This window comes from Brachypodium distachyon, chromosome 3 (genome assembly GCF_000005505.3).
Source record: "Brachypodium distachyon strain Bd21 chromosome 3, Brachypodium_distachyon_v3.0, whole genome shotgun sequence".
Taxonomy (NCBI): domain Eukaryota; kingdom Viridiplantae; phylum Streptophyta; class Magnoliopsida; order Poales; family Poaceae; genus Brachypodium; species Brachypodium distachyon.
Window position 1 is genome coordinate 29,498,919 of NC_016133.3, and position 11,863 is coordinate 29,510,781.

At 45.2% G+C, this 11,863-nt stretch overlaps 2 protein-coding genes across 3 annotated transcripts; both read left to right on the forward strand.

Moving 5' to 3' along the window:
- Positions 1-425: 425 nt before the first annotated feature.
- Positions 426-3,883, forward strand: LOC100845303 (protein NRT1/ PTR FAMILY 5.2). Its single transcript, XM_003571815.4, has 4 exons — positions 426-594; positions 992-1,209; positions 2,095-2,666; positions 2,822-3,883. Exons 1-4 carry the CDS (start codon positions 459-461, stop codon positions 3,723-3,725), a joined length of 1,830 nt encoding a protein of 609 aa, XP_003571863.2. The 5' UTR covers positions 426-458; the 3' UTR covers positions 3,726-3,883.
- Positions 3,884-6,489: 2,606 nt separating this feature from the next.
- LOC100832671 (heterogeneous nuclear ribonucleoprotein 1) lies at positions 6,490-11,763 on the forward strand. Of its 2 annotated transcripts, XR_731555.3 has the most exons (4): positions 6,490-6,846; positions 7,035-8,281; positions 9,095-9,281; positions 11,314-11,763. XR_731555.3 is itself a non-coding variant. In XM_010236504.3 (2 exons), exons 1-2 carry the CDS (start codon positions 6,625-6,627, stop codon positions 8,160-8,162), a joined length of 1,350 nt encoding a protein of 449 aa, XP_010234806.1. In that variant the 5' UTR covers positions 6,490-6,624; the 3' UTR covers positions 8,163-8,582. The 2 variants fall into 2 exon arrangements, 1 of the variants encoding a protein (XP_010234806.1); XM_010236504.3 differs by lacking the exons at positions 9,095-9,281; positions 11,314-11,763 and having other exon boundaries at positions 7,035-8,582.
- Positions 11,764-11,863: the final 100 nt, after the last annotated feature.

Below are 11,863 nucleotides of genomic sequence, written 5' to 3' on the forward strand. Positions count from 1 at the left end.
TGCCTCCTAGAAATACATATAGTCAACTGAGATGTTATATATCTGCCTCCCAGGAAAACATATATTCAAGTGAGATGTTATATATCTTGATCTATTCTTCTTAATTGATTTGGCAGAGTTCCTGCCTCCTAAAAATACATATAGTCAACTGAAATGTTATAGGAGTACAATATATCTTCTGATTATCTTGAATGTTTCTTTACGAGAAACATCGTGGCCCATGCTGATATGATTCCGATGCTCTCTTTGAAAGAGATAACACATTAACACATCAGCTAGCGCAGCTGCGTTAGTTAATTCTTCCCTCAATTATACTTAGTATCTTCTGAAAGATGTGCACGTACCAACCCATCGCTGCCTGCTGGCCGCGAAGACCGGTCTTATAAATGGGCAACTACAAGAACAAATGCAGGCACCAGCGCAGCGACACGCACATAGAGAGGCTGAGAGGGGCGTCCATGGCGGGCAGGACGTCGTCGCTGCTGGAGGCCGCCTCCGGCGACGCGTACACGCAGGACGGCACGACGGACCTTTGCGGTGGCCCCATCCTCCGCTCCAAGCGAGGAGGCTGGCGAGCCTGCTCCTTCGTGCTAGGTGAGCAAGCCCATCTCAACTAATTTAAGGTCGCATGGATGGTGATTACTCCCAAAGTCCCAAGTTCGATGGCCAGCGAACTCCCAAGCTTACCTGTACTAAACAAATGCTGCTCATGCATATGGTCCAAATTCTCTTCCCATGTATACATGTTTGTCAATTATACAATTGTTAGTGATAGAATTTTTTTATATGTTAATACTCTACAGGATGATTACAAGTGCTATGTTTTTATTTATTTATTCCAAGAAGGTCGATTTCCATCGCTGATTAGAAGAAAAACATGATCATGTTTACAAATGCTACATCGCATATAGGTGCAATATATTTTAAAATATTTTTGAGAAGCAAAGTGTTAACGATGCGCGTGCTTTTGTTGGGCGTGTGCCGCTTGCAGTGTACGAGGTGTTCGAGCGGATGGCCCACTACGGTATTTCGTCTAACCTGGTGCTTTACCTGACGAAGGAGCTACACCAAGGCACGGTGCAGTCGGCCAACAACGTCACCAACTGGGCCGGCACTGCCATGTTGACGCCCATCGTCGGCGCGTACATCGCTGATGCCCACCTTGGCCGCTACCGCACCTTCATGGTCTTCTCCGTGATCTACCTTATCGTGAGTCAACGTGACTGTCTATTTTCCTATCGTTTTGTCCTCCTGATATATAAGTAATGAGATCAAAACAAGCTTGCTACTAATTAGATGCCAACCTAAGCCACAAACATAAATGATAAATTACATGCATCTTTCTAGAGACCAAATAAAGGGAATTCACCTAAATAGACATACATTGGTTACGATTGTCGTCGACTGAGAAATAACTATTTTCTAAACGACTGAGATATAGACACTCTCAAAAATTTATACCATGACCCATGGTAGTATATATAAGCAACTGTGCATGGTTTATGACCTGGGTCTTCACACAAAGCATTCATCAATTACAAAATTTGCAACATAGTTCCTAAAGCATAGTTCAATTACCATTGCAGGAAAGAACAAAACAACATGGTTGCAGGGATGTTGTTTAAATTGTTCTGTTTAGGCGTTCAGCATCTTCTAATGCAGGAGATCCGAACCATCAGTTTGTCCAAGAATGTGTATTCGTGGTTGCATATATTTATGGAATCAGCTATGAAATTTTCCTGAATATCAGTCTTAATTTGAAAGCTTTTAGATCGGCATACGCGCATTTTCATACTTAAGTCACTCCATTAATTATTAGAGTAAATTCCAGTTTTTACCCCCTACTTTCAAGTTTTGGACAACAATTACCCCATTTAGTGAAAATTCTATAATTTTACCCCATTTAGTGAAAGTTGTACCAGATTTTACCCCATTTAATATTTTGACTCCCTTTTTGACAAACTAAAAGTTGCTCCGGCAACTCCAAATAATGCAATAACCATGTGCAACTTTAGGCGTATAAAATTTTAAAATTTTCAAAGAAGTAGGAATTACCAAAAGGCGTGTATTTACCACCCGCTATTAATCATGCAGGGAATGAGCCTGCTGACGATGGTTGTGTCGCTGCCGTCGCTGAAACCGCCGAAGTGTGGCCTTGGCACGCCGGACCTGAGCTGCGAGCACAAGGCATCGAGCCTGCAACTGGGCGTCTTCTTCCTGGCCCTGTACATCCTCGCCATGGGAACGGGCGGCACCAAGCCCAATATCTCTACCATCGGCGCTGATCAGTTCGACAAGAACGAGCCGCGGGAGCGCCGGCACAGGCTCTCCTTCTTCAATTGGTGGATGTTCAGCATCTTCGTCGGCGCGCTCTTCGGCAACACCGTCCTCGTCTACATCCAGGACAAGATTGGCTGGACCGTGGGCTACGCTCTGCCCACCGTCGGGCTCGCCGTCTCAATCGCCATCTTCACCGCCGGCACGCCCTTCTACCGCCACAAGCCCACCTCTGAGAGTTCCTTCGCAAAGATGGCCGGGGTCATTGTCTCCACTGTCCGCAAGTGCACCCTCGCCGCGCCCGTCGATCCGAGCGACCTGCACGAGCTCGACCCCGAGCACTATGCCAAGAAGAAGACCACCCCGCTGCCGTACACGCCCAACTTGAGGTGCTCATGTCTAAACTACATTTTGACGATGATCGCGCGTGCGGTGTGCCTGAATTGACACACACATGTGCACATATGTGGTTGTTTTCTAGAATATGCAGATATGTGGTTGTGGTCTCACGAATTTGGTTCGTCTTTTCCATTGTTGGTTGCAGCATTCTGAGCAAAGCGGCGGTGAGGACAGGAGGGAGAGCTTCACGGTGGTCTCTAAGCACGGTGACGCAGGTGGAGGAGACTAAGCAGATGCTCAAGATGCTGCCCGTGCTGGCCATAACGTTTGTGCCGAGCGCGATGCTGGCACAGATCAACACGCTGTTCGTGAAGCAGGGCACGACGCTGGAACGGCACGTGGGTTCCCAAGACGGCTTCGAGATCCCGCCGGCAAGCCTGCAAGGGTTTGTGACCATCTCCATGCTCGTCTCCGTGGTGCTCTACGACCGCCTCTTCGTGCCTTTCATGCGGCGGCTGACCAAGAACCCGCGGGGCATCTCGCTGCTCCAGCGGATGGGCGTCGGGCTCGTCTCCCACATCGTGATCATGGCCATCGCGTCCGTCACGGAGCGGCGCAGGCTGGACGTGGCGCGGGCGAACGGCATCTTTGAGAGCAAGGGGACGACGATCCCGCTCTCCATCTTCGTGCTGCTCCCGCAGTTTGTGCTCATGGGCGTGGCCGACGCCTTCTTGGAGGTTGCCAAGATCGAGTTCTTCTACGACCAGGCGCCCGAGGGAATGAAGAGCCTCGGCACGTCCTACTCCATGACCAGCCTCGGCATCGGCAACTTCCTCAGCAGCGCGCTGCTGTCAACTGTGTCGCATCTGACGCGGCGACATGGTAGTGGAGGGTGGATCCAGAACAACCTCAACGCCTCGCGGCTCGACCTCTATTATGCCTTCTTCGTCGTGCTCAACTGCGCCAACCTTGTTCTATTCTTTGTCGTGTGCCGGATGTACGTGTACAACATTGAGATTGCCCACGACGATGATGGTGGCGGGGAGAAGCAACAAAGGGAATTAGTTGTGATACGGCCATTCGCTGTTGTAGGTGCATCTGATATGTAAGGGCACTTAGAATTCATTGTATCTTAAGGTGTAATTAATCACATTAAATGTGCATATAGATACACCCCTCTCGATGGATTGTATCTAAGTGTTGTATCTAAACAAATCTTGTTTAATAATTTGTGTGATCTATACTAGTAAATTAACATTGTGGTCTATTTGTGGCATGTACTATTGTATGTACTAACGATTGATCATCTTGTGTTTCGAGTTTCCGATGGCATGTAATCGGACAACATTGTTCATAGTAAAGTGTTTACAATGTAGTTTCTCTTCAAGAACACGTATAATCATACCTGTATCACATCCAAGCCGGAAAAGAAAAACTGGAATTCAGATGCATACTTCAGTATAGAGTTCAAATCCAGATCAATGTTGCTAATCAGGACACGATTGGTCGGGCACCCGTCAAGCCCAAATTTGAATCAAGAGACGTTTCAGATGCCAGCTGCCACCAATTTCAACTCTGGATGCCCAGTGGCCTACGGCAGAGCACGCGAGCGCACCGGTGGGGCTTCATGTGTCGTCGTTTTGGCTGCACGGACTGATCATCAGCGAGCGAGACGACGGCATGGCTGCACGCCCACATCAACGCCGCTGCTCATAACGGCGGCGTACCGTCCTCCTAGCTCGCCACTCGAAAGCGATCACCACGTCGTTGCGCATAACGAGTAGCTTTGCCTTGCTCGTCCGCTCCAGGAGGCAGAGTTGGAAGAGATCAAAGAAAGGGGGAAGCGGTTTTGCACACCAGATCGATCCCGTGATTAATGTTCATCGGTTACACCACCAAGAGCTGTATCGCCGTATCGTTAATAGGATACGGTTCATCCCTCACTCTTCTTTAATTACCTCTCCACGTCATACTTAGTCCTAGTTGGCATGATTAAGATAAGATACGCTCCATGCTGGAGCATTGGGACTGCCCTAGAAAACCCTGAGACTTGAGACGAAGTCGAGGGTTGTGAAATACATGTAAACATGACACAATGACAAGAACGAAACAACAACCAGAAAAAGTTGCAGACAATATAATGGTGAAGCCAACCACAAATTTGGCAAGCACCAAGGACATTGATGAATTGAAAGGGAAACTTTCTCAGCCATATGGCGTGTTTGGATGCCCAGATCACCGCGGCTCGCATCGCACTGACGATGCAGCAGCTAGGGTACAAGCATGGGAGATGCAAGCCGGAGCTGCAACCCAATGTTTGGTGATCGCCAACAAGGCCTGCACAACCTGACGGTGGTATAGCGTTGGGAGAGAAAGTGGCATAGCTATCTTGACGGGGGGACGTCGCACAGTGGTCGTCGGCGCAGCCGGAACCGTCCGAATCAATGGCGGCCCAGACCCAGGGATTTGAGGATGCCAACAAGCGTTTGGAGAGAAGGCAGGGGGAGCGACAGAGGAGTGGAGGCCGGCAGGCGGTGGAGGAATGAGATGGAGCTGGGAGAGAGATGGAGGTGAGAGGAGCGATAACGACGGAGGAGAGAACCATGCTGCAACGACAAAGGCCGATCCCTTCATAAGGCATTTTTTTTTGCATCTGCCATGCAACTCGTCGATGCAGCCGAGACAACCAAACAGGCCTATTTTTGCGGTTTAGGTGTGGGCAAGACCACCGTGGGCAACCAAATAACCCATTAGTTGAATGTCACTCCCTATGCTCCTCCCTCGAGTTCATTCTTGTCAGGATGAAATGAGTTACACACCCATTGAAGATACTGTATACTATAAATATCCTTGCTATTTAAAAGGGATATTTATAGTTTACAAGATCCATGACAGATGACAATGGATGTGTCCTTTCGTTAGATGATTGAAGTTAAAAGTTTCCTAAATTACTTTGGGACTCTTCTTCTTAGGACATCCGCAATGGTAGAGTCAATACTGACTCTTCCCGTAATTTAGAGTCAACGGTAAAATAACATGTGTAACGGATTGTGTATTTAAATCGATTCTAGATGATTTGTTAACATTAAATACGATGTTGCACAATCGTTGAAAGCTCGATTCTTAGCTAACTTTTAGCTGACTATTAGTCGATTATTTTCTTAAGAGTCTAACTTTTCATGAAGAGTCAGTTTTCTTCTCTCTCCAATTTCTTTTTCATTAACACAAACAAATTTTAAATAAGAATCGATTAAGAGTCACCCATTGCGGATACCCTTATTGCTTGGGTTCTTTTCTCCCGCATAGGAATAAACCATTTTCGTGATTGGTTAATAGCTTGGCTAGTTGACTTGCTTAGGTGGCCTAATCAATTTTTGTTGAGACTTTTCTCAAACAAGCCTTGTTGCCCAACCTATATAAGCGACTTATTATTCCTCTACAAGCCTCCCCAATTACTCCGTATTTTCTTAGTCTGCTCTTATATTCAATAAACAGACCCAATACATTTTTTTTAAATAAAATAAATTTGAGTTTTTAGGATAAATTACTTGTGTTTTGAATTTGTGCCGAAAGTAACCCACTCGAATAATTTGTCTGAGCTTATCGATTATTTATTTAGTTTTGTCTCTATTCATGAAAGTACATCCTCGAAGAGATCGAAATTTCAAAACTTTACATCAATTTATCCCTGATGATAAATTTAGATAGCTACCTTAAGGACTCCAAATTTCAGATTTCCAGATTTTAAAACTAGAGACCCTTCAAAGTTCGGCCCGGGGATAGAAGCAATCAAGAAACCCTACTTTCCCTTCAGGCACCCCGGCCCAGTACCCCACCCCGCAGTCCCGCACGCGGCCTAAAATATCCCCAAACCCCCTGTGCCCCCTCCCAAATCTGCAACCCAGAAGCAGAAATCCCCAATTCCCTTCTCGCCTCCCCTCCCCTCTCCCCCCTCTCCCGCACCCGAGCGCGTGAAAACCCGAGGAGCGGCGGAGCGAAGAGGCGGAGATGGAGTCGGACCAAGGGAAGCTCTTCATCGGCGGCATCTCGTGGGAAACGACGGAGGAGAAGCTGCACGAGCACTTCTCCACCTTCGGCGAGGTCTCCCAGGCCGCCGTCATGCGCGACAAGCTCACCGGCCGCCCCCGGGGCTTCGGCTTCGTCGTCTACGCCGACCCGGCCGCCGTCGATGCCGCTCTCCTAGAGCCACATACCCTCGACGGCCGCACGGTACGTATCCTCCCTGCCTTGTTCTCCCCCCTACCCCAAACCCTAGCCGGATATTCGCGTGGAATATTCGCTTCGGACGCGTTCTGATCTATCCCGATGCTGCGGCCTTGGGGTGTACGTGTATGCGGTGAGGATTATCTCTCAAGTGCTCAAGCGTGGGCGTCTCTGTTGTGCTTTTGTTGTCTCAGGTCGATGTGAAGCGGGCGCTTTCGCGGGAGGAGCAGCAGGCTTCTAAGGCGGTGAACCCTAGCACCGGAAGGAACACTGGAGGTGGCGGCGGTGGCAATGATGCCAGTGGTACTCGGACGAAGAAGATCTTTGTTGGTGGACTGCCCTCAAGCCTGACAGATGATGAGTTCCGGCAGTACTTCCAGACTTTTGGGGCTGTCACTGATGTTGTGGTGATGTATGACCAGACCACCCAGCGCCCCAGGGGGTTTGGGTTCATCACCTTTGACTCTGAGGATGCAGTTGACCGTGTACTGCACAAGACCTTCCATGATTTGGGTGGAAAGATGGTAGAGGTTAAGCGTGCACTGCCTCGGGAGGCAAACCCTGGCTCTGGTGGCGGCGGGCGTTCTATGGGAGGTGGGGGTTTTCATAGTAATAATGGCCCTAACTCCAATGCTGGCAGCTATGATGGCAGAGCTGATGCTAGCAGATATGGGCAGGCGCAGCAGGGCAGTGGTGGCTATCCGGGTTATGGTGCTGGAGGTTATGGTAGTGCTGCAACTGGATATGGATATGGACATGCTAACCCTGCATCTACATATGGAAATTATGGTTCTGCAGGATATGGAGGTGTTCCTGCTGGGTATGCTGGGGCTTATGGTAATCCAAGTCCTGCTGCCTCTGGTTACCAGGGGGGGCCCCCAGGTGCTAATAGAGGGCCCTGGGGTAGTCAAGCTCCATCTGGTTATGGCACTGGAAGTTATGCTGGCAATGCAGGCTATGGTGCATGGAACAGCTCTTCTGCTGGTGGCAATGCACCCAGTAGTCAGGCACCTGGTGCAGCTGCAGGTTATGGAAACCAGGGCTATGGATATGGTGGATATGGAGGGGATGCATCTTATGGTAATCAGGGAGGATATGGTGCTTATGGAGGGCGGGGAGATGGTGCTGGCAATCCTGCTGCTGGTGGAGCATCTGGGTATGGTGCTGGATATGGAAGTGGGAATGGCAACTCTGGATATCCAAATGCATGGACTGATCCTTCACAGGGTGGAGGATTTGGTGGTTCAGTCAATGGAGCTTCTGAAGGTCAATCAAATTATGGCGGTGGTTATGGTGGTATGCAACCTAGAGTTGCACAGTAAGGAAAGCCATTATTATCAATGAAGTGAACTAGCAAAAGTGGGCAGCATATGTATTATTTTCTCCAATTGCTCCTGGCCTCCTGAAGATCCCCATTTTGCTGGTTAAATCAGTACTCCTGGTTGGAATGCTTGATCCTTTTGTGGCTTACTACTAGAACTTCTAGTCAATAAGTAGCTATTATGTCGAGTAGCTGTATCTTCATAATGCTTTATTTAAGTTTAGCTTATCCTTCGGTGTGCTTGTCATGAGTGGAGTTTCAGGTTGCTTCATCTCTAGTTTAAAGCTAGAGTAGCTTCACTGCTTATGGACCAAATTATCTAGTTGTATCTCTATTCTACAGAATCATATATTTGTGTTTGACAGTAGTATTTATGCTGGATGCTCCCTCTCCCTATTGTGCTAAATCTGAAATGTTTATCTTTGGTGATTGTTTATCTGTGGTGATGTGCTGTGCTTGTTCATTTGCTCTAGCTCACCTTGGAGTTAAGTTATGCCGTATTTTTTCTTTAACATTGATGGTTTGCAACGGATGCAAATCCTGAAACCGTGCAGTGATAGAGGTTTGATACTATAGCTGCTTCGGTCTATGTTCAAGTGTAATGGACTTCTTCATGTAACTGAATGTTGCATCCTTTGTGTATATGATGAAGCTATGAGTTCTGATATTTATTATGTAGATGGAAAAACAGGCATAATAGAGGGAACTGATTAGCCCTTCCAGCTTTTTGGCCTTAATTCCGATATTACCTAAGCGGCAATAAGAGCTTATTAACAGCAAGATGGTAGCAGCAAATTTTAAGGTAGTGTAGATGCAGAGGAATCATTGATGCTACTTGATGAATGATATACAGGTAGAAACGATAGAGTAAAGTAGTGAGGCATTTGGCAAGTAAAATAATTGTCCTTCCTCCTTCGTTTCCTTTATGTACAGGTTGCTGGGATGCTATTCCTTTTTAAAGCATGTCCAAGCGGGGTTGAAAATAGCCTGGGAAATCTGCTAATTTTGCTTGATGAGCCGACGAGAAGTCGCAGTTTGAAGCATTGGTACCGAATCCATGCTACTATCTTTTTAAGTGCTTCATTTTCTCAAGGATCTTGTGCTGTGCTACAAGATGGTGGTATGTGGAAACAAAGATTCACTATCTTTACATTTTGTAAAAAATTAAACAATTTCAATGTTGTTTTTGTAGCGAGAGCTGATACTGACATACTGCTGTCCCCAAAAAAAGTGTCGTCAATTGACTGTGATCGAATGCACTCAAATCAACCCTTGTCAGTTTCCGTCAGAAATATCGTAACAAATATATAGATTGACATCATAATAAATAGCATCAGGTAGATTTTTCAAAATTACAATCTTAGACTTACTCCCTCCGTTCTATATTAGTTGGCACGGATTTTTGTAGAAGTTGTACTAAATATGAAACAGAGGGAGTACCTTTTAAATGCAAATAAGGTAGTTGCAGCTTTGTCTAGATACACATGTATCTAGATGCGTTTCAGTGTGTAGGTACATGCTATCTAGACAAAGTTGTGACGATTAATTTGGATCGGAGGGAATAGTAAAACTAGGAGTGAAAGCTGTGCCACCAAAAGGTATGAATAAGCATCAATTTGTGGCCACTGATTGCAATGGTTTTGGCTTAATCAGCTTTGCACTATTGAACTCACTGCACCATCGAATTCTGGGTGCAAGACCAGCCTTGTACGAAAATTGCAGCTTTGTTGATTCACTCTTGCACTTCTCTATTTGTTTACTTCGATGTGATGGATGTCTATCCATGATTTAAGTTTCTGATAGAGTCAGTAAATAAATACTCTGATCCATATTAATTGTTGAAATATTACATGTATCTAGATGATTTTTAGGCATAGATACATCCATATTTCGGCAAATTTGAGACAATTAATATGGATCGGAGGGAGTAGCACAATTGCTTTTCTGCCCACATAAATATCAGCAGTATTTACTGCTCTGCCTTTTGGGATAATCTAGATAATACTTGTTGTTGTATTGGAGTTGAGGCAACCATGAATTTATAGTTTAAAAACATAGTTGGTACATTCTTGCATGTAATCTCAATATGACAATATCCCATGTATAGACTAGTTTGTTAGTGCCTATAGGCTACCTTTATAAGACCTAGTGCTGTACTCATTTGACTCGATATGGAAGCTTTGTTGCTTTATTTGCTTAGAATATATTCTATTCATTACACGTGGAATGGTCTGATTGTGATAGCTAGACTACATAACACATAACCGTAAGCGGTATTACAGAATAATAGAGTTGCATGGCGTCTTGTTGGGAGATACCAAGTTATTTGAAGTAAAACATACACCGGTAATCCAGTATGGTTGTTGCACATGAACTTGAATTTGAAGCCAAGTATGAACAGTTGAACACTTCTATCGCATCATAATACAACTATACAAGTGCTGAGTATGTGTGATGTATCACCTAATTTTAGTGTTATTACTATGACAGTAAATGTAGATCACTGCATTCTCAGAATTAAGCGCAATATCCATTTTGTTTTAACCGAAAGTAACTAATTTATGAATCACATGCTCCCTCCGTCCCATATTAAGTGACTTAATTTTTTCCAAATATGGATGTATCTATGCCCAAAAAGCGTCTAGATAAATATAATATTTCCAAATATGACTGATTTTTTTTCTTACATAAAAGAATATTTAGTCCATCATGGGAGTTATTAAGTAGAGAATTTATACGCCATAATGTGTGCCGTTTCTCGCTATATTAAAACACAAGTCTTTATTAGCAAATAACCTTGCTCAAACTTCTTTGATATGTTCTTTCTCCAGTGTTAAAAAATGAGTCACCAACTTGCACATCTTGAGGTATTCTGGGTTTTTAACTTTTCCAAATATCTTGGGTTTGCTTGTTAGCCTCCAGGACTTGATGCATCACATGATGGTCAAGTACCTCCAGAATCAAGATACAGTACCCTCTTTTCTATGTTAGTATAACCAGATTGACTTGAGCTCATCTTTCTGATATTCATTTCTGCATATTTTACTTGCTGGAAATCCATGAAAAGGCTAGGCTTGTCAAATGTTGAGGGATAAATTAGTGTTTGAAGTTCACTGTCAGTGGTTCGTGTTTGACATGTCCTTGCTGCACAGATGCAGTTATCCAAGGTATATTAAGCTGGAGATGTTTGGTGCAATTTCCCTAGAGTTCATCTACATGAGGAGGCCAGTTTTCTTTCTTGTGGATGCCACCTGACAGACGATTTCCTGGCAAGTTCACTTCCGTGGGACATTGGAGTTGGAGGTATGTCGACCCTTCTGGGATCCCATGGGAAGTCAATTGCAGGATAATTCAATACTTGGCAAACAAACAGGCTCTCCGTACCATCAGTGAAATCTATATGAAGAAATGTTTCCAAGAATTATTGGTGCTCGGCCTGTTATCATCAGAAAGATCTATTATACTGGGCATTAAACTCTCTACAAAGTTCTCGATGTAGTTGAACACTTGTTGTCGTCTCTAATCTGACTGTTGCAGTGGTTGAATTGAAATACTCGAGTTTTAAGTTTTCTGAAGAAATAAAGGACCTGCACGTTTGTTTATGGCAGCTGTGCGTACTCGGCTGTAGTCGTTCTAAGTGGCTGTGTAACTCTGGGATTGATCCCTCGTCTTTTTTGCTTCGCTTAATATGTTTAACATGCA

Coding starts and splice junctions, on each gene's coding strand:
- LOC100832671 (XM_010236504.3), top strand. CDS start 6,625: ATGGAGTCGGACCAAGGGAAGCTCTTCATCGGCGGCATCTCGTGGGAA. Junction 6,847..7,034: donor ATACCCTCGACGGCCGCACG/GTACGTATCCTC, acceptor TTGTTGTCTCAG/GTCGATGTGAAGCGGGCGCT.
- LOC100845303 (XM_003571815.4), top strand. CDS start 459: ATGGCGGGCAGGACGTCGTCGCTGCTGGAGGCCGCCTCCGGCGACGCG. Junction 595..991: donor AGCCTGCTCCTTCGTGCTAG/GTGAGCAAGCCC, acceptor TGCCGCTTGCAG/TGTACGAGGTGTTCGAGCGG. Junction 1,210..2,094: donor TCTCCGTGATCTACCTTATC/GTGAGTCAACGT, acceptor TTAATCATGCAG/GGAATGAGCCTGCTGACGAT.